Source organism: Phaethon lepturus, unplaced genomic scaffold, assembly GCF_000687285.1.
Source record: "Phaethon lepturus isolate BGI_N335 unplaced genomic scaffold, ASM68728v1 scaffold44882, whole genome shotgun sequence".
Classification (NCBI taxonomy): Eukaryota; Metazoa; Chordata; class Aves; order Phaethontiformes; family Phaethontidae; genus Phaethon; species Phaethon lepturus.
In genome coordinates, this window is record NW_010523546.1 from 15,302 (window position 1) to 38,422 (window position 23,121).

Here is a 23,121-nt window from a genome sequence, read left to right on the forward strand (position 1 = left end):
ATTCCTTACAATAGCTGGTTATAACTCACAACAATGTTTTTCCACTGAATTCCATAACCACCCAGCTTCCTAGAAATATTTTGCATAATCCAAACCTTTTTTCTTTGGCATCTGAATTATGCCAAACAGCACACTTTTATCCATACTTTACTGACACATTAGAAGCAATTACGAGTAATTTAATACATCTTTCTTCTGCATCATATAGTTAAACCCTTTGATATAAAAATATTGAGGTCTTTAGTAAAAATACAAGTTGGGGAACTACATACTTCTTTCTCAAGACTGCTTTTTTTTTATCACGTGCTTTGGTGAAGCAGGAATACTTATGCCATAACACACTATGTCACAAAACCAAAGGCTTGCTTTTTTTTTTTTTTTTTTTAAATCATGCAGATCCAGAGCCAAAACCCTTTAAAAATCAAAGTATCTTCTCTGCATGCCTTCAGGCATAAAACTGAAATACATCTGCATCTATTATGATGATAGGCCCTCTGCAGACATGTATGGCAATTTATCTTGAAATAAATCTCACTCTTGTACAGAGATGCAGGCTGGCTATTTTTGTCTTCTAAGGAGCACAGATGCATGGAGCCACACATGGAGGCATGTGCACACACAGCCTCTTGCACAGAATATTCTGAAGAGTCTGCTTGATCCCAAATGCACAAAGGGATATTGCCAGCAAAGAATTTACCTATTCATAGCCGTCTCCTTCCTTCCAACTGTGGAAGTGATCCACGACAATTTCTACAGTGCCAGCACCATGATATCCACACCACAGAGAATCAGTGTTTTAACTCTTCGGCATTACTATCCTTCTTCCCCCTGCCCCAGGCTATGTCTTACCTGTCCACAACAGTCTGATTTGTATTCGTTACAACAGCAGTCCCTGAGGTGGCTTTAGATCGTTCTGTAAATCTAGAATCAAATGCTTTCATAGGTTCAATCTTGGATGGAGTTGTCAACACAGAGGAAGATGATGCAGGAGGAGCAGTTGAAGCAGAGGTAGCATTTACGCTGTCAATACAAGGGACAGAAAAACAAGGATTGGAAGAAATTCAGTATTGGTAACCTGCATTGCTCATAACAGCTAGCTAGCACTCATTATACTGGCTAAAAACCACATTGAAAACCTTTCACTCAAGTACATACCTGAATTATGATACGCTTTTTCCCCCTTTCATGTGTCAGTGTCTTGCAAGCTTTGCCTACTCTCAAAAGTTGTTTATGATACATGTCAAAGCCAAGAGCTTCATGTGTCTGCATAGACATATCTAGATTAAAAAACCCTAATTCATTCATTATGTATTTTTAATTCTGGAATAAAATGATACTTTCAGCTGGTACTTACGTACCCAAAGGGAAAGGATCACTATTTTAAATGATGATTTGGGTTCCTGGTTCAGGTTACCAAATACTTTCCATTCTGAGATTATATTCCACTGTTTAGTGGAATCATCAAACAATTTGGGCTGAAACAATTCAAGAGCCAGGTTTTGATTTTGTTGTTGAAGAATCCAAACTAATTATTAGAGTTATGCTTGGAAAGGCCTAAGGGAAAGGAATGTGTTTTCCCCACACTAAAGCATTCCAGGGGTCTGTTATTTGAATAGCTGTTTACTTTAGAGATTTTTCAACTCATTCAGAGAATTAATTGAAAGAATGGCTCTAAGATAACTGATGTTTGTACTAAAAAGCAGTTAGAAATCCAATTTCCAAAGAAAAGGAGACTTAATAGTTTCATCTGTCAATCACTTCTCATAGTGTATCCACTCATTTTTTAATCTGTGGCCAATTTCACAACTGAATTTGATAGAGTGGTAGAGGTTCCAATGACATTGTGCTCTTACAAATACTATGAAACCACAATGAGGAGAAGAAACCAAGTCACATGTCACCACTGAGGGAAAAGCAAGTAAAATGTAGTTGTTCTATAATTAATTTGAAAGACACACTGGCCAGTCAGCATATGTGCACTGACAAGTCCATGTCACTGTGCTCGCTCTCATCTGTGGGGTTGTTATCCAGGGAAGAAGTATTACCACATTTGGAAGAGAGGAGATCTACAGGACACAGGACAGAATTTGATGGAAAATGGGCTTCATTACTTCCACTGCTGGAAAACCTTCTATAATTTACTAATAGCAACCCAATAATCTATAAGCAAGTCAATTTGTTAGACTATTAGCAATCAACTAATTGTTCATTTCCAGAACTATGCATATGGATTTCTTCATTACTGATTTATCACTATTTAAAGTAACTAAATGCTGATAAAATCTTGAAGTTTTGTGGTACGGAAAACTCTTTAATAATTGCTTGATTACAGAACTGTAAACAAGAATTAAAAACTAAACAGAAATGAAAAACAAAACTGCAAATACTGACCCATCTTTATTGGCTGCATCATCTGTTGACTTTATACTGGCTGCTGTTGGCTCTACAGAAGGCTTTGAAGTATTAAGGGAATTTGCAGCATTAGAATCTAATGATATGAGCTGCTGGTTACTTTGAGAAGACATCATTGAGCCAGAAAGAGATCCAGATATTGGGATGCTATTGAAAAATGCTGTAGAAAAATCCCTAAGCAAAAAGACAAAGAACAAATATATTTCTCAAAAATACTTTAAAAATATTATGAAAAAAAAATTTGAAAAAGAATAATTTTAATTAAACTATTTATTGCATTCTTTCCTTTTCCACATGTGGATACTCGTATACAACCTAAATAAGCCACCACCACTTAACTTTCCAGAGTCATTTCTCATATACAATGGATGCTAAAGCCAGTATTAATGTACATGTGAACCTGCAATACATTATTGTTCACTCATCTATAATGGTAGGTAACGAGAATTAGCCTTACCTATTAGAAGTGAGATCTTATAGCTAAGAGAACATAGGTTGAAACTATATTTCATATGTACACACAAAGTATTTCCAGCAAGTGCTTTAAGATGCCATAAGATTAAATTAAGTCAGAATTCTGAGTTTGCATCAGGAAAAAAAAAAAGAAAAAAGAGATAAAAAGGTACAGAAGGATTTTAAAGATGATTTCAAAACATACCCAGTGTCCAGCTGAGCTATGCAAAGAGGCGTGATCCTTCTCCGACCATCTGCTGTTCGTGTTTCAACTTGTTTTTTTAAGAGATTCTGTTAAGAAATATATTTCATTGTCATTTCTTATAAATAGGAAATGCTTTTTGTCTTTTTTTTTTTCCAGCTGACAAGACTAGGTATATAAGATGAAAGATGTTCCTCAATTAAAAATCTGTTATTAAAGTTTTTTTCCATATTGTCTTTGAATGATGCTATTATTGCATAAATAGAATCAATCTACATTCTTATTAATACAATTTAAATTTAGTATTTTAACCTTTTTTTGACCAATAGTAGGTGTTTTTTAAGTAGAAGTTCATATAGTACAAAGTATAATAGAATTCTGATTACTGCTCTCAGTCTGTACCATAACATACATTTTTAATTTAAAAACACACACATTTCTGATGCTGGATCTATCCACCTGTAGAAAAGGCACTTGTGGACAATGCAATCTGCTCTCCGCATTAGAGAGTCAAGTCTGAAATATTCTCATTGTGCACATTGAATCCCTCATTAAAAGTTGTGTTCTGTGTTTAGAAGAGAATTAAATATTGCTTTCAACCTCCTTCATTGAGAAATTGAAGCACAATTCTACAGTCTGACTGCTACTAGCTGCCTTCGGTTTCCTTTCTGCGCGCAGAGAATTTAGCACACATCATAGAAATACCCGCAAGTCTTTTTCCACATAGTCTTATTTCTCCTTCAAAGCATTGTAGCTTTTCAACAAGTCCCAGTAATGTCAGCTGGACCATTCATGGGTTGAAATGTGCCATTCAACAGAAATAAGGAAGCAGAAATTAGTTTTATCATAAGCAGTTTGATATTTATTGTTTTAGTACTTGACGCTATAACGTGACTATCCAAGAACACGTACCTTTCTAATGTCCTCCAAACTCTCCCCATTAACCATGCTTGCCACTTTGGGAGCTGCTGTCGCAGTCCCAGATGCTTCCCTAATTGACACGCTCTTCTGCTCCACCTGCTGCTGCTGCTGTCTCTGTTGATACTTGAGCATCTCAGGATTCTCAATGATGGTGGTAGACAACTGAGCTTCAGTCATTATAGCTAGGCTTTTACCATAGGTGGACTGATGAATGTTGCTCTGTGGGCGTTAAAAATGCATCACACAAAAAGGGTGACTACAACTGCTAGCATGACATCACTAATTATGATATAATGGAATCACACAAATCTAATGGAATCCATAAAATGCAAATGCCCTCTGTATCATTTATACACTGCAGGTTTTTTTTCTTTATATTTTCAGCTAACACTAAATCAATACATAAAATAATTGGTATTCAAAGCTTTAGTTGCTAATAGCAATGAGAGGAAAAACCAGCCAACCGCAATCAGTTTAAAAAGACTTGCATACATGCAAGTCAAAGAGCAATTTTAAAGTGTTTTGAAGCACCCACTCCTTGCTTCCTTGGACAAATAATTACTTCAAATGTATAATGATGTGTAAGCAAGTGGATGTTTTCCAAACAGACTTTCTTTCCAGAATATCACAAATTCATTTCTTGACTACTCTTCTTTAATGATTTGCAAAGCAGACAAGAACACATTTTTCTGTAATATGGAAATAGTCCAATATTTTAATTGAATCAATATATCCCTTAAATATGATCACAGATTCTCTGAGTGCTTGCTGTACCTTCTCCTCCTCGCTGAGCGGATCTCCAAGTTCATCCTGGGAAAAGTCCAAAAATGCCACTGATCCATCCATGGAACACACAAGAATACCGAGTCCATTAAGGGTCCTGAAAGAAATAAAGGTCCACCTTTGTTTTCAATCTCTTTCATTGATGCAAAGGGGCAATACAGTAAATTGCTCAATAAAAATCTTAGCATAAGATTTGTTATCACAACAACTACTAATGCAACCAAAGAAATGGGACAGCAAGGAGACAGAGTGATGGTCAGCAGGAGTCCGTGTGCCAGTACTCCCTTTGGAGACTGCACACAGGAAGGTGGCATTAGAACAATACACCTACCCACAGCATGATCAGCACCATGAGAACCTTTCCGTAGGGGTGAAACAGAGTAACGTTCACAATAAACAATGACGTATTTGCTTCAAAAGATGTACAAAATTTGTGTGCTAATAGAACTGGATGAAGAAAGGGGCCTTCAGCAGATAAGCAACTGATACACTTCTTTTAGGGCCCTATAAATGGCTGTTTGGGGCCCATGGAAGATGAAGCTTCATCATGCATGGGGAACAAGTACCAGATAGTCCACTCCTATGAAGAGCTTACAGTCCAAATAAACAAGACAGGAAGGAGAAGGGATGAGACTCTTAAGAGGGAAGGTCTATATGCTGGGTGAATGCCTCTTCTCTATGATCATTATCTGAAGCAACAGCAATAAAAAGAAAGCAAGATGTGCATCTGAGCAGTCCAAAAATCTCTGTACTAGGCAAGAATGTATGTTTGATTTTATTATTGTTCATTATTTTGTTTTTTAAGCAAACTGCACATGTTCTTTTATGCATGTTCTTTTATGTAACCCTCTTCTGGAAGTCTCAAGAGGTTTCCTTGGCAGAACAGAGAGGAGAAACTATACATTCTAGTCTTAATGGAATGGTAACCTTCCATATATAACCACAGAATCATTAACGTTGGAAAAGACCTTTAAGATCATCAAATCCAACCATCAACCCAACACCACCATGCCCACTAAACCCTATCCTGAAGTGCCACATCCACACGTTTTTTGAACACTTCCAGTGACGGTGACTCCACCACCTCCCTGGGCAGCCTGTTCCAATGCCTGACCACTCTCTCAGTGAAGAAATTTTTCCTAATATCCAATCTAAACCTCCCCTGGCGCAACTTGAGGCCATTTCCTCTCGTCCTATCACTAGTTACTTGGGAGAAGAGACCAACACCCTCGTCGCCACAACCCCCTTTCAGGTAGTTGTAGAGAGCGATGAGGGCTCCCCTCAGCCTCCTCTTCTCCAGACGAAACAACCCCAGTTCCCTCAGCCGCTCCTCATAAGACTTGTGCTCCAGCCCCCTCACCAGCTTCATTGCCCTTCTCTGGACACGCTCCAGCACCTCAACATCCTTCTTGTAGTGAGGGGCCCAAAACTGAACACAGTATTCAAGGTGCGGCCTCACCAGTGCTGAGTACAGGGGCACGATCACTTCCTACTCATTATATTATCCATAATATAACTATCATTGCACATTTGAAAAAAATATTTGATGAGTTTGGACTGCTAACCCAGTAACTTCCAATTACAGAACTCACAGAGACAGTGACATAGTGATTTACAGATGACTCGTTACAGAGAACAGAAGAGGAAAGGGAAGCAGACAGAACTCTGAGTTCCTATCCAAATTAATAATGTATTACATGCATCATGGCTGTAAGTGTTTGAAAACATCTTTTTTCATGGTGGCTGGTGCCCTGATAGCATCACATCCAGAGAAGTTAGCCTCAGCACCATGTAAGTAGGTTAACGAACACTACTCCAAGTTAGAAAACGATAAAATCTTGAGAGTTTTCTGCTTGTTTAGCAGACAAAATTGCTGAGCTCCTATTGACCTCTGGATCCAAGCAATTGTTCCATGAAAACATAATCATGTTCAGATATTATGATGACAGATCCAAGTCTAAAATTCTAAAACAGAAACGAGACAGCTATAACAATATAATAATATCAGATTTCTTTGAATTTACCCAGTCTGCTTTCAGAATGGAGCATGTTTCTGGGAACATTCCATATTATTGACATTTTAGCCATACATTTCAATTTGTAAACAGGATATAAAATAACAAGTTTCCTGATGATCCTTTGTCTCTCAAATATCCCACAAAACCATGTCCTCAGAAATCACAAAATGTTAACCAGCTATTACTCCCAAACACTTTGTGCCATGAAAAATGTGCAAATTGCAGATGGAGAAATAACACTACTGGAAAACAAAACTATTCAAAGCTATTGTACTACAACAATAGCAGCACTTCTCATGAAATATTCCACTTATTGGCTTTTTAGCCTTAATCTATTAATGAAAGAAAAATGTTTTGGTTTTGAAAACTTTTTATCATGATTCATGGCAAAATCCACATGGCAAACAGAAAACAGGAACTTATACAATTGTAAGCTTTAAAATTTACAGCATAAGCCCATCAAGATTGTTATAGCTGTAAAGATAGAATTTCAAAAGTTTAGGAAGTGCTAGAACTAAGACAACCTACGTAATCATCTGTGTGCGTATCATGAAAAAAATTAATATTAGTCTTTTCTTTTACAGAACCCTTAACTCTGTAAATCACCTGATGCATTGGTGCAGAGTATTTTTTAAATACCATTTGCTAAGTGGTCTTGAGGTTATTTCTCCCTTATTATTCAAGTCTTGCAGTAAATAAAGAACTATTAACTTCTGCATTTTTATGAGCAGGCCTTAGGAAGAAAGCAGGAGAGGAGAGAATACCATTAACTGCAGAAAGAGGAAAACGAGTTTTGGGGCAGTAGACTGCTGGGAAAGTGGGTTGCCCAACCCCACGCAAATCACTAGAGATGTCGTGTGGTCTCTCGGGAAAGCTCAGCACTTGCCCTTCTGCTATGTCCTGTGGTTGGTGAATGGGGTGTGGTTGGGTGTAGTAGGTTCATTCTCCCTTCTCTGAGACTTGCTACATGATCAGTCTCTGCGACTCTTCAACACAGAGCAATTTACACCCTTCACATGGTGCTGCAACAACATGATATAACTACATTTGTACTAAAAACCAAAAACTATTGCATTTTTTTTATACATGAAAAATCCTTCAGACAATTCAAATGATGAGTAAGTGGTGCATGTCTGTGTGTATGAGTGAGCATATGTATAAAACATTAAAACCCCCAAACTTTCGGTTTTGCTATTGTGTCTTTAAGCATGAAGGAAAAGATTGGCCCAGAAGGTTCACCTGAATTTGTCATAACTGTCCTGTGCAGTAACTTTTCATAGACGTAATGCACATAAAACTCACCAAGTCCACCATGTCATGTTATAAAAGAAATGTTATAAAATTCTATGAAAAAAATTTCAGAGAATTCTAACAAGTAGGGACTCATTCCACAGGTATTTTACTGCATCATGTTCTAAATACCTTAGTTTTTATTCAGCTTTAAAGTTACACAATTGCAAGTGACCATATGCTAATTGCTAACGTTACTACCAAAGATGCTGCAGCAGAACCAAAACCTTCAGGTACTGATTACTTGTGTTCCAACAGCTATAATCTGTACTATTTTAAGGAATTTGCAGTTAATGTGTAGCAGAAAGCAACTTACCAGGAGATGTCCATGATAGACTTGTCAAACAGCTCATGTATGACAACTAAAGGTCGTTTCAGACACGTGAGCTTAAAACAGAAGAAACAATGCTCAGGAATTTAGAAGTTCTACGCTATCACAGATACTACCACATTAACACTTTCCCAGAGTCTAAAAATATTCACCAAACAAGATCTGGCCAGGAGACAGCTGTATGCCTGGTGGTCTATCTGAAACACCTAGTTACCCGTTCCACTACCGGCACAGAAAAGCTTTGGAGACAAACAGCTGACATTCAACCCTCCCCTCCTTTCTGAAACACAGACTGAATTTCTTAACCAGCGTTGCCTTACATCGCAGTCACAGAACACTCTACCACTCAAAAAGTAATTCCGCAGATGCTAAACACAGCTTCTATTCTAAGCTTTAGTGAGATAAGGATGTTGCAAACTGCCAGTACAAGAGGAAGACAGAAAACAGATTAGGTTTCCATGTCCTCACTCAGACTACTTGTCTAAGTGAAGCCTATCAAGAGCAATGGGAATTTGACTCAATTATTCTTACAGAGGATTCCTCTAAACTTATAAATCAGCTTAGTAATAAAGAACGGAGTCTAAAAATTGCCAGTAACCTGTTCTAAATCAGACATTCAAAGCTCTTTGATGTTAAACCAACAGACTTAATATCTCTAGTATATAGTACAACTGAAATGAAGCAGGAGAAGCCAATGTGGTCTAGGATGTTTCATGCTCATAGGTTCACAGATGTAGTGTAATAGTCATCTTCAGTAGTTATTTATGTTTCCACAGGGCTGTGTTGCATACCTATCAAAATCTTCAGGGCAAAGACTGCCTATGACTTTGCATCTCTGTAATACCTACTATAACCTCAACAGGCACCCTAAATGAAATCATAGTATAAATAGAAAGTAAAATATACTGAGAGTGATACTTTGATATGGGTATGCACTGGTAGCATTGCCAGAAACAGATTTAGTGTTATGCATTTAGCAATTGATGGATAAATATCACACTGGAATCTATAAATAGTAGATAACAGTTAGCAATCGGTGTGTTCTGGCACACGTTCTCATCACAAAGCTTTACAAATCAGTTAAATTTATTCCCTGTCCTTTGCAGTTGCCAAACAACCCGTCTTGCATTTATAAATGTGAGAATAGCTACTCTTCTCTTCGCCAGAATAACAATTTTAGTGTAGATTTTAAAGTAAAACCCAAACTAGATATTGAAAACTTGAAAGTATACTTAAAAAGCTCATTCACTTTCGCATTCCTTTCCATAGCAAAGGCAGAAGCCAGGGATTGAAGCCAGAACAAAGCAGAAAGGTGAGCCGTAGATATGCTCAGAAAACACCTATCCTGTGCAACACACTCTGCCACTGGCTTCTAGCTGCTCTTGGCTTTAGAGAAATGAACTGATACCAATCCACTTCCTTCCCCCAGCTAATCCTGCAATAACAGAAAATAACTAAACATGAATCTAAATGTAAAACCCAATGCTGTACACGTGACCTTTGTGCTAAACCCCCAAGTTATCCAAATGACCACATTAGTTCAAAAAAACACTTACCCAGACAGAAAGAGATCGATCCTTACTACCAACAGCACAACAGCAGTAGGGACAACTTGACTTGGTGGAGCTCCCATTCTTTTGTTTCTTCTTGAAGATTTTTGGATTGAATTTCTGAACAGATGAGATGCCCCAAATTTTATTACAGAAATTACATTTTAGCAGGAGATCTGCTTTAAAAGCATGTTTTCCACTTAGGAGTGAAAAAGAAACATTTCATAGAAGCAATGTCCCTAACCAGACCCTGTAAGAGCACCGACAGAAGTCACATATGCTTTCGTAAGGGGCTTTCTGAACGCCTTAACAGGAATGGCAAATAATATTAATTTTACTAGCAATCAGGAACCCACTAGAAACCAAAGTCCCTTTAATCAGGTCACTGAACAGCTAACAAAGGTAGTGTTTGGTATTCCTAACATGCTCCTGTACTCACTCTTCTTATCTTGTTCATCTACGGCCAGTTCTTTTATCACCAGAACAAACGGATTGCTTCCAACATATAAAGTTGACATTTTTTAATCATCACCATGCATTTGACACCTATCTTCACCTCTTGTCCCATTTAGGCACAAAATTATCAAAAAGCACATATTAGAAGTTTTACTTCAGGGACAAACTACTATCACTCACTTACCACTACTGTAACTGCCTTCCGATGCCCTACAAAATCCATGTTGGTTTTCCATCCATCTCTCTCAATGATCTGAGCAGTAGGTCCAGAATTATTCATGGCATGAGCAGAAACAAGATAGTGACCATCAGGTGACCAGCTAAGACGCAACACATGAGTTGTCCCTCCACACTGACAAAAAAAAACCATACTAGAGCTTTAAAAGTGTTTGGCAAACAAAGGATTTTTAATACAAACTATTTAAATTTTAGGTTTAGGGAATATGATTACAAGGTAAGTTTTTTGTGTGTATAAAAGAATGACATTATATTCAATTCTCAGCACTTCAGCCACATTTATCCAGGTGGTCTAGTGTAACTTAGGAAGACCAACCAAAAGGGGGAAAAAGGAACCCAGAGAACTTTAAAGGAAACAAAATGTAAGTCTTTTTGGATACTGTACACTCAGTATTCATCACAGTCCTAGTTAGCGACAGGGCTGCAGCATACCAACTGCTAATAATGAGACTTCAGCTTGCAACACCAGCTCACACATGAACTTAGGCATTTACAGTCTATTATGAAGAGTAATTGCACTGATCACACTACCATGAGATCACTGCAGAACACTCCACTCACTAAGCACCAGCCTCCATCCCCAGAAATTTGATCTCTTTATCAAAGTCATGACGTAACAGCCCTATGATGCCAGACCAAAGATCCCTCATAAGTATTTATCTTGTTTCTGATAGTGGCCAATAGAAGATGCATAGAGAAGAATGTAAGAACACTGTAATTAGTGTGCCAATACTTCCTTGGAATAACCTCTCAATTTCTACGAATTTACTTAATTGTTTACTTAATTTATAACCTATGTAAACCTTTGGCATCCACAACATCCAATGGCAATGAGAGTCTCAATTTAATCACATGTTGTGTGAGAAAGTAGCACTTCCCCCCCACACTTTTGAACGTGCCATTTGGTAGTTTCATTTGACTTGGCACTGTTAAATTAACTAATGCTTGTGCAGAATCAGAGTTATTCTTATAATTTTTGTTCATTCTATAGGAATTCACATTCTGAAGTACCTCATCAAAGGGTTTTGTGATGCTGGTTTCCAGCTGCCAGTCCATGGTCCGCCACACCTTCAAGCTTCGATCATCAGCCTGAGAGGCAATATATTTTCCAACAGGATCCCAGGTCAGCCCCTTCACCAAGCCAGAATGCCCCTTCAAAGTGGCAAGAATTTCTGTGCATGCAAAAATTGAGAATGAAGAGCAGTTACTGATATCTCCTTTAGGACAAACTGTTGAGATGTACAACACCTTTTTGAAACAGCATATTAAATATAACCTCCTTTAATGTACAAACAATAACATACCAACCAAACTGGAACCCTTACGTAAACTAAGAATGATACTAAAAAAGTGGTAAAGAGAACTCTGGCCAGAATAAGGGATGCAAAACTCTTTATAAGAAATAGATCACAGCAGGAAGACCAGCAAAGCCCACGCACTTCAGAATAGCCCTTTCGAGCTCTGGAAAGCAGCAATTTAACTGGACCTTCAGTTAAACATTCACCCTTTCTTCTGCACCCAAAGATTATCACAACAAATTCAGCTTTGTGCACCAACTGTGAACTAAGTCAAAAGTTGTGACTGAACAGACACAAAAGCCTGGCAGAGCTGGTAACCTACTTTCAGTCAATCTCTCGCTTGTCAAACTGCGAGAGAAGAGGCTGAGAGTACTACACAGGCTACACAGCTGGCTTCAAAGTCTAAAAACTCAACCCTAAAATCAATGGCAGTGACTAGGCATCACACAGTGGGAGTTTTAGCCTGCATCAAGTTACGTGGTGAGAGGCAGCTGAATAAAAGTACATGCTCCCTAACTGCTGCAGACCCTCGCAGCTCAGCGAAAGCTGTCCAGTGCACCAGCTGCGCCCGGCAGCACGGTCCTTGGGAAATAGACGCCTCGGGACTGTGGGAACTGCCAGCACTGCAGCAATGGAAGAAGGAAAATGGCCATCAAGTGTAAGACTTGAGAGCTTCTGCTACTGTGAGGCTCCCCATGTCCTCCCTTCCTCCCCTTCACACTGCTTATTAAGCATCAGCATTTAAAATGGTGTAAATAAGACAATGCCCCCCCCAAAGGCAAATGAATGAAAAGTCCTGTAGATACACAGGCAACAGGGAAAAAAATATATACATATATAGATGTAATACCAAGCTGAAGTTCTATTTATTGGCAATTTTGCAGAGAAGGTGAAAAAGAAAATACATGTAATAATGACGTTCATGTAAAATCAGCAGCACAACCCAAATGTGGCCATTGCCTACAGCAGAATGGAATCCACTGCTCGCTACCATCCAAACCTGGAAGAAGGACTGACTCATTCTCAACAGACAGACAACCCATTCCCACATAGAGATTTTCAGTCAGTGAAACACACCCATGGAGGGAAGAGCTCGTCACAAAGCTTTACAGAGTTGCACATCTGAAATGTAAGAATTCTCACCTGGAAATTTGACAGCATTCCAGATGACAACAGTGTTATCCACACTACAGGATGCCAGCCAGGCATCATGCGGAGACCACGCTACATCCATGACATCTGTTTTAAAAAAAAAAGTCTCCATATAAGACATTGATGGTAATCAGAGAATCCAAAAATCTTTTTAAAAAGAACTTGTGTGGCAACATTTTTTCTGTCACGAAGAAATTATTATCATCTCACTAGAGTGGAAGGTAAGAAAGAACATAACAGCATTCATTGGGAGTGAGGCACTCCGACTTAATACGTTCAATGGGGAACAAAAAAAAAAGTCCAAGGCAGAGGCAATGGTTAGTGATTACAGGAAGTACTAATGCCCATATAAAGTACTTTTTCTTGTTTTGAATGAAAAAGCAACAGCAGCTATTGCAATGCACTCGCTTTATTCCAACACACGTGGAGTGATCAAAGTGATTTCAATCTTGATTTTAATCATAGCTCATGTAAGCAGGTGCAAAACGCATTTGAAATTATCTGGTTTATTCATCTTTTGCATTGCTCTATAGTTATTTTTTCTAAGCAAACATTAACATCCTTTGGTTTAGAAAAACTTTATCTTTTGCCAACCAGTTTTTTATTCACTGCAAGTGTAACATTTATTTAAATAAAAATACAGTGTAGCGTCCTTTATGCAGATTAATTTTTAAGCGACAAAAAGCAAAATATAAGTTTCTTAGTTGTAATTTCTCTACTAAATAACTGCTGGAAGTTTTCTATTACACTGCTGGAAGTTACTTGTATGAAAATCAACATTTGATTAAAAAGATTTCCATTGTTGCTCTTAGAAGTAATTACTGACTTGCCACCAAATATAAGAAAGAAAATATGACATTGAAAAACATGGTTTTTTTTTCACAAATACATTCAAATTACGTTCATGCAACATCTTTTAACTTACCTCCTGAATGGCTTCTGAGAATCGATACACACCTCCACTGCTCAACATTAGTAAGTTTGCTACTAGAACCAAACACAGTGCTAGGTCCAATGTACCTAGTTAAAACAGAAACAGAACCATCTCAAGTTCTTCAAACTTTCTTTCTAAAGAAAATCAGCTGCACAATACACTTCTATTTTATAGTCAGTTATCCCTGCAATGAAAACTGAAACAAAAATATGTCTTTTTTGGAGAAAGTCATTCCAGTTACTAAAAAATTAGCTTCAATAAAATGTACAATTTTTACAGATAGCAAAAAATGATAAATTTAAGGTAACTCTTCAGATCTCGTCAGGAAGCTTTCTTCAAGGACAGAAGAAAATGCTTCGGCTCCTTGAGAGGAGCGAGACTGCCCAGGTAGACACACAGTCCAGCCCAAAAGACAGAAGAGACCAACTCTCCAATACCAGTGGCATGGTGTCCCAGGTTTTAGCTCCTTAGGCACCAGGCAAAGGAGTGAGCTTACAAAAGGCCAGTACAGGGAAGAAACACTAAGAGACATGACAGAGTAACCTACTTGAAATAAAATATAAAATCGAGAAGGAAGAAACATGCTTACGCAGCTCGTTTCCACACCATAATCAACTTGTCATCTCCCCCTGAAGCCAAGTAAACTCCATTGTTTGACCATCGCACACAGTTCACACAAGCTGAAATGTAGAAAAGAACGTTTGTAAGATGAAATAGGAGAATAACTGCTTCTGGACTGGGGACAGAGTTTATAATAAGCAAAACTCGACAGGAGATGTTCAGGATTTAAGTGTGCTTTTTCACTCAAAGCAGTTACTCTGGCTGCTTTAGATAAATGAATTGGTACTTATCTTTCAGTAGCAGTTGAAGAACTTCTTAAAAAAAATTCCTTATTTAAAATATCTTCACCAAAAGTAGCTCAAAAGAAGAAAAATTAATATTCATCTAGCAAATGAAACTGACTGTGGTAAATAAGGTGGGATTAAGACAGCAAAGAAGGAAATATGTATCTTGAAGAAAAGAAAGGGGACAGCTTGTTCAGGTAACTATATTTTCAAATGTAATGTGCAATAAATCCAGAATAATTTAGAACTATCACCAATATTCTTATTTCTTCTCTTGCCCTTTCCTTCAGAGCTCCCCAGTTTCTCTGAATGTACATTATCGATTACTTTGTGGCCACAGCTGGAAAGAGTTCACTGGAAAATTTCCAAACGTATCTAAATTTCTCTGTACATTTTCCAACATTTTAACAACCTTTTCTGCTGCATATCTAAAAAAGTACACAGCCAAAGTATGAGACCACTCTGCTGTATTTTATTGATTGATTCCCCACTGGACAGCGTGTGATTTTTGTAATTACAAACATGTAATACTTAAGCTTCGGCAAATTACCAACAGTCAGTTAAAAAAAATATTAAAAGAAAAAACAACTTTGTTACCTAAGTGATTGTCCATTTGACAAAGCATCTTGGGAATATTTTCATTCTTTTCATCTTCCTCTTTCAGGACAGGAGCCATATTCCAGATCACAACTTTCCCAGAATCCTGACCTGTAAGAGACCAAACAGCCCCCTCCTTTTCAAATACATGCAAAAATGTTTTTCAATTTAATCTCAGTTCCAGAACAGATGCTAAAATTTAGGCATTACTGCAGTGGGAACTTTGGAAACATCTGAATACAGATGCCATTCTGATATAATTACACCGAGTCAGAAGTGTTTTATTTTTCTTGAAGCTATTAAAACATAAATTTATACAGCCTTGTTCAAAAATCAGACTGTACATAATGATACCAAGTATAAGGATGAATTATTTATGATAAAATTGTATTTTAGAAAAGATACATTCAAATCCTAAATTGCAATTATTGTAGCCAACAAAATTATTCACTACTGTAATCCAAATAATATTTTTGCACGCATTTCTTGAGCTATTCCATTTATATAATTGGATTTTTTGGTACCAATAGCTCTACTATTTAGCAGGTCAAAAAGCCCAACTTCACATTCAGTTCCTCTTCAAATAAAAAAGAAATTTGGCCAGCATGGCCACATCTCAATTACTGCAGCTACTATCTCAATGATGTCCAGGAGGACGAGTACATCAGAAACTGTAACACTGCCTTCTGCAGTAATAACAGCACTTTTCAATTCGTTTTAATGACTTAGAGATATAAGAAACAGATAATTATGTAAGTTTTTAAAAGGGTCAAACAAAGTGTTGTGAAGGCATAAGATTATTATTACAGTCCAAAATGCTGCCTTCTATCAATACGCAGACATACCTTGTCCTCCTGTTGCAAACTTGGTCCCATCTGGGTGAATGTCCACTGAAAATATTGGCTTTCCTGGAATTAGAGAACAAGCAGCAACATACTGAATTGGTTTTACAGTCAAGAGAACCAGAAGTCTTCTGCTCAGCGAATAACTTTCTTCTTCTAAAAGCTGTAGTTGTAAGAATTACAACTGACCACAGGAGTTGAAAGCAACTTGATGACAGAAAAGACAGCCTATTAGAAGCGTATGTGGAAGTTATCATGCCACAACAAACCAGTGATAACCAAGGACACTCAATCCAGCAGGATATGCCAAATGCCTCCAAGCAAAATAATACCACAAAGCGAGTGCCGACGAGGCAAAACTCTATTTGAGTGAAGGATTTCTTCCAGGTTTCTACAGTTCATTAGCTGATGACCTGAAGCAAGGTTTGTTTTGGTTTCTGTTTTTGTTTTTAAATCCTCCCCAATCTCAGACTGCATCTGTTGATCACACAATTACCTGTCTCAAATTTAAATTCTGTTGTTATTAAGTGCTTCTACCATAAGCCTAGATTTATTTTTATGGCTTCCATACAGACAAAGGAAGACTAACCAACTCTAATATTACTTTTAAATATTTCAGTTCTCTGTATGCTACATCTTTCAGAAGAAAACTGAATTTTATGAAAATGTAAACCCTGTAACAGCTAACACAGTTGGGAAACAGCTTTGGAAAGCAGACGACCCTCACTCTCAGCCTATTCTGCTCCGACCACTGGATCACATACGCTCTCCTATATGTCCACGGTTGTTTTAACCTTTGCAGGAGGAGAAGGAAGAGGGGAAAAGTAAACTTACTGCCTTTCAATGATGCTCAAAGAGCTACCACAAAGGATTACTTGAAGGAATATGCATGCGATTTCCACATTCAAGTAATTTTTGGCAGCAGTCCAAACCCCTTCAAATTGGAATGCTTCTGCAAGCGAGAGCACACAAATGCCAGTATAAAATAAGGCAATTTATCATAACTGCCAAAAGAACTAGTACCCACTGTACCAAGATTACTCAATAAATTTCCCATGTATGTCAATTCTTGCACTGTATCTTCATATGTTAAGACATAAATGATAAAACATGGAGAATTTATCCAACGATAGGTTTTATGTTGCAACCGTAGCATCTGAATTCCTTGACGCTAAACTGCTAACAAAACCCTCATCCAAGTATCTAGTGTTTCTTACTTTTTTAGGTACAGGCATTTTAGTTCATGTCAACTTTTCTTTTCTTTATGTTGACTTGTTTTAAGGTTTATTTTATTTGGATTTACATTGCAACTCTGACATGTGATTCCTTTTAAAAATTTCACAGGCAGCCAAGCAAAGACCTTAAGTACAGTAAGATGGCACTCAACTTACATTCCTTCCAAGTCCTTTAGACCGCATAAAACACAAGCTGAGACTTAGCTGTGGCTTTTCTTCAGATTGTTGCGCCTGACTCAATCTTTTATTCTATTAACTTGAATGCAACATACAGGGCTAAGCTGAATATTTTGAGAAGCACTGGCAAGCAGCAAACATTTATTTTCTCCTTCCCAAGTTGTGGAAGTTCCCTTAAATTAAACCAGTGCATCATTTGAAATAGTTTAACCTACAGACACTTACAGAAACAGGTCATCCTACAGACTTTATAGGTGGCTTTTCAATCTGTGTCAACAGTCTTGGGGAAGAAGACTTACTATACTCTCAAACTTGCCATTAGACATAAAAAGGAGAGTGCTCCTTCCAGGAAGCCAGTTATCAAAGACCTTTTAATTGTACTAACCTGGCTCATTTTGCCTACGTAACATTCGCACCAACAGGAAACAGTTCCCCAGCAAATCAGAAGGAAAAGTAACCTCTAACATGGGCATCAATAATCAGGAGGAATTATGGCTTCTTCCAGAGCCAGCACAGCACCTATGAACAAGGCTTCAGAGTTTAGGTGATTTGTAGTTTAACAATACTGTATTTACAATTGGTTTAATAGGTGCAGCCGTCTCATACAGAAAGACTCATTCCTCCTCTGCTCCGATTCCGCCATTCTTCCTTGGCAAAAGTCTGCATTAAAAAGTAGCTGTGACCAAAGCACACAGATAAACTTGTCTGACAGACAGAGTAGCTTCTCATTATTCAGGCAAAACAGATATGCCATCCATGCCGAAAAGTTGTGAAATAAGTCATTGCACCTGTTGCTTTGCAAAAATTACAGACATGATCTAATTTTACTTTCCTTTACTAGGTGTTAAAACTATCATAGCATCTCCAATTTCTGCCTTATCATGAGAGCACAACTCTACAGCAGCAGTAACATCAGCTCTCTTCTTCCTTCTGGACAAAGCTTTTTCACAGATCCACAAATGGGGTTGATGAAATTTAGTAAATTATTTTACTTATGGAGCTACAAATTTACCATAGAAGCTTAAAATTAGCCACACCACGCCAGGGAAAATGTCCCTCTAGCCCAGTACTCTGTGTTCAGAAACCAGCACTAGATACCTCCTTAGAGATCTGTACAATGGTAGGCACACAAGGCTTATTCCTAGGATAATCTTCCAGCTCCAATAATTTCCAATTCTGACTTCTTAAATCAAAGGCCCTCAACAGATTTTTCTTCTATAAATTCAATCAGCCATTTCTCAGATCCATAATTAACATCGATAGCCCCTAACACAAAAAGATCCACAGCCATGGACTCTGTGAAGAACCACCAACTTCATGTATCCTGCACCCGCTACCTGTTACTTCAACACCCCTTAATTCTTGTACAGAGCAGTGAACAAAAATCACTTGACATTCACCCCTTTTCTGCTGCTCACAACTGTACAGGTGTTCATCCATTCATCACGTCTCCAGCTCAGTCCCCCCACTCCGAGCCCAAAGCGTCCTACTCAGTCATTCCTTGTACAAAAGCTGTCTCACGCTTTTGATCACTCTGGTCACTCCTTGACCAGCTTCTTGCAGTTCTCCTGTATTTTATGATGTGAACTGGCATTGAAGACAGTATTCAAATGCAAATGATCCATGGATTTATGTAGTAGAATAATGTGGTTTTTTAGTTCTTTTCCTAGCACAAATTTGGTTTTCGATCTAATGAGCACTGAGCAGATATTTTCATAAATTATTATAAACCCAAAACCTCAGACCTCAATGGAAATCGTCAGGTCACAGGGCATTACTGTATATGGCAAGCTGAAAAAGGGTATGGACTTTGTACTCAGGAGAGGTGGCGGTAATAAATGAAGCCCTTAACAACAAACCGAATTTCCTACATGGCTTAACTGTGATTCAGGAAGGGATCTTATTCCACAATGATCTACCCAGTAAACTTGTGCTTTTCTGCAGAATTTGCCAGTAAGCTTAAAGCACGATGACTTGCGAACATGAGACCTGTCAAATTAATCTCCTGTAAGAGAGATAAGTAAATACTGTTTCCATCTGATGGATAATTCTTAATAAATTGGACTAGTTTCATACATCTCAATCTCACCAGCAACGTCCAGATGCATCCAGTGGTTAACCTTTAAAGACATGCTTTTTTGCCCTAGAAACATTAGTTTACTAAATGAAGAACCAGACTGCTCAGAGTTTGTACAGATACGAGTCTTCCATTTTCCACATACAGGAAATGGGTCAAACTACACCCAGCCCCAACCTGTCACACCCTCCTCTTAATAGACATTCTGCATTAATCGAAATACAAACTGTAACTGCAAAATGCCATGTCCATATACTGGCACAGCAGAATACTTACAAATCAATGTAGACGAAATATTATTTAGAGGTCAGTCTGGATTTTATTTCAAATGGCTTTGGATATTATTCCAAGACCCAGGGGGCAATATAATTAAACATGGACTGTTCAGTTGTTTAGACCCCACAGTTTTCAGTTCATAACACTTCCGCTGTGCTCTCCCACTTCAACTACAAGCTGAAGGAATTTTATTAGTGGAGGAAAGCATAAACTTAAGCTGACAAGAGCAACCCAAAAAGGGAAGAAACTACTTAGGGACTAGGTCAGGACCAAAGGGCAACAGGATTTAATTCCTGGCTCTGGCTGCAGTGACCTGGTGGTGAAGACAAGTGTAGCAGCAGCCTGCTTTGGATGCCTGCAGGAAACAGTAACTACTGGATATAGGATCCTTAGCTTCTACCACTTGAGCTAAAAAGATCATTTGCATCCATTTTTCTGGCAGCATTAGAGCTGCTGCGTGTCTCGGCACCAGAAAGCTTAGAGGCTCAGAGTGGTGTAATCTAGAGAACACCTAATTTGGACCCTTTGGCCCATCCTCAGAAACAAGCTGCAGCCGTCACTATTTATTAGAAAGCAGCATGTTAATGCCACAAACAAATTAAGTTCCTATTTAGCACAAACACTGCACCAAGTTTCAAGGCAGTTTTGTTACGTACTCATATTTACGACTACAGAAATAGGAGAAACACACGTGGAGTTCACAGTGGCACGTTCAAAGCTTCCACGTTAGCGGCAAGAGGCATTAGAATGCCAACGCACCGGCTTGGAAAGGAAAGTCTTCCCAGCGTCCTGCTCCAGAGCTGCCCGTGCTGTTCTTGGCTACCGAGAAACACAGGGCTTGTCATGATTAAACTAGATTACTTTGATTTAAGAAAAGGAATCACTAGTAAAGCTACATATTATGAATGTATATTAACTCTTTCACAATCTAGAAGGAATTTCTTTATGTTTAAAAGCATAAGTTTGCTCTATACACTTTTATATCTGCCCCTTAAAACACAGAACAAGTTCAATAATCATTAGATTACTTGCCCAAGTAAACCAAGATTTATATTTGTTTCCAGCTTTATCAATCTAGAGATGTCAAATGATTAAAAAAAAACCCCGAATAGATTAAGTGATCACAGGACAGAAATTTAGCAAGACAAAGTCCTTACCAGGGTGCTCTTTTCTCCAGGGTACCGTTATCAAGGCAATACCATTTACAGTGGTAGATAACTGTCATAGGTTAAAGCTGTAAGGCCTGTTCCATACTACTTGTGGTTTATCAACTGATCACAGATACTGGGCTTTTCCTTACTTCCTCCATTCTTCTCAAAAAAAAAACCCAAACCAAAAAAACCAAACCCAAGAAGCAGCCATTATTTGACTGCAACCACTTCCTTCCCCAGGTCTGCGTCTTTATCTGACTATATTGTTAGATCCTGTTGAAATGAGCCAAAAGGCACAAGGTCCCTGTTTAAAAGTGACTGAATGCTTTCCCATACTCCTAACTGGAGAAGTGTTGAATTTCCTAACAGTAATCATGCATCAAACCAAAATGCAAGTGATACTTAAGTAGTAACATTAAAAATCTAACAGTGTGTTTTAAGGCCTTTTGCCCTCTTGCAATAATTTCTTAAGAAAAAAAAGTCTAAATTATTGAAGCTCCCAGCATCAGACTGCATACGGAAGCAAACCAGGTTCATTAAAAACAGAACGCCTTATGACAGACCAGGTGTCCTGTTGGATTATTTGTTTAAAGAACCCAAATATACATTATGTACTTAAAGAAATACTGATAATGAAACAAGCTTCAAACAAAAAGTTCCAAGTAAGATAATTCAAAGCCAAGGAGAAGGTCCCATCTTTAAAAAAATACACCTGAAGAAAAAAAGTGATTTTAAATAACGAACAAAAATGATGCAATATTTAACTTTAGGCAATAATCAGTGAAATATAAAGACAATATAAAGGTGAATTTCTACCGCAATATGAATGAGTTTCTATTCATTTTGCTTCCAGCCCAGCTTATATATAACATTTAACATGACTCACAAATCAATTCAAATATTTACATTCCACCATCACAGCTTGGAGAGAGAATAAACTCCATGCCTGTATTTAAACAAAAGCAGGCTCCAATTTCTACAGGTTGTTATACATGAAGAGCACCTTGGGGTTTGCACGGGTTGCTCAGAATGGCAAGGGACCTCCTTTCCTGCAGGGCTCAGCGTTCGCCTGCGTTAGCCACCTTTAAGCACCAGGGCTCTCAAAACCTTGTGTGCCAAACATGTATATACAACTGTTGGATGCGTGATGCATCTTTAGAGAGGTACTGAATGGAAAACCGGGCAAGAGAAGCAAAGCACACCATCTGTATCTTACCATCGTCCATTCCCGCCCCCACCATTAGATTGCCTCTTTCAATATTCTTTCCTGCTCTAAGTCAAAGAAACGTGGAAGAGAACACCACAACAATAATGAGAATTTAATGCAAAATCTAATAAACCCACATTAAGAGTGTGAAAAGCTTACGGAAAATGCATCGGAAGAAGAAATACTTCCAGTAAGTACTCGGATAAAGCGACATTAAAGAACTCCAAGACAAAAACCTGTAGAACCAAAGTGTGTTGAAGTGCTTTTACCGTAAATGCACAGCATCTTGGCTGAGCAGCATACGATTCCCAGGTGTATTGAATTCCCCTGCTATGACACTAACTTCTAATGTCTATTATCTCATGGAGAATGTATGCCTCCAAGCATCATTAAACTCCTCCTAGTCTGTTCAGTAAAGTACAAATCCCAAAATTGAGTGAGGAGAGGGAAAGGCGGGGATGACAGCACCTTGAACTGGCGTGTGGAAGAGCCAGTCTTGCTATCAGAACTTTTGCTCACAAATCAACAACAGCAAAGCATCCTCTTGTGCCGGTGGGGAAAACAAAAGGAGTAAAAATTATCACAATGAGTCTCCAGTGTACACAGTATAAATTATCTTTACCCTGTTTCTGGAGAGGTTTCAGAGTAAATAGGTAGGCCTATTAAAAGTGATAGAG

At 38.1% G+C, this 23,121-nt stretch overlaps 1 protein-coding gene across 1 annotated transcript in view; it reads right to left on the reverse strand.

The window, feature by feature from the left end:
* LOC104616962 (protein HIRA) overlaps positions 1-22,463 on the reverse strand; it is a 35,023-nt gene extending 12,560 nt beyond the window's left edge. Inside the window, exons 1-15 of the mRNA XM_010282148.1 lie at positions 22,454-22,463; positions 16,325-16,387; positions 15,480-15,590; positions 14,627-14,717; positions 14,029-14,123; positions 13,095-13,190; positions 11,665-11,825; positions 10,601-10,768; positions 9,967-10,080; positions 8,396-8,466; positions 4,763-4,868; positions 3,980-4,207; positions 3,071-3,156; positions 2,392-2,586; positions 850-1,020 (exon numbers count right to left, since the gene is read on the reverse strand). Coding sequence (XP_010280450.1) covers positions 850-1,020; positions 2,392-2,586; positions 3,071-3,156; positions 3,980-4,207; positions 4,763-4,868; positions 8,396-8,466; positions 9,967-10,080; positions 10,601-10,768; positions 11,665-11,825; positions 13,095-13,190; positions 14,029-14,123; positions 14,627-14,717; positions 15,480-15,590; positions 16,325-16,387; positions 22,454-22,463 — 1,766 coding nt within the window. The remainder of the gene's footprint in view (positions 1-849; positions 1,021-2,391; positions 2,587-3,070; positions 3,157-3,979; positions 4,208-4,762; positions 4,869-8,395; positions 8,467-9,966; positions 10,081-10,600; positions 10,769-11,664; positions 11,826-13,094; positions 13,191-14,028; positions 14,124-14,626; positions 14,718-15,479; positions 15,591-16,324; positions 16,388-22,453) is intronic.
* Positions 22,464-23,121: the final 658 nt, after the last annotated feature.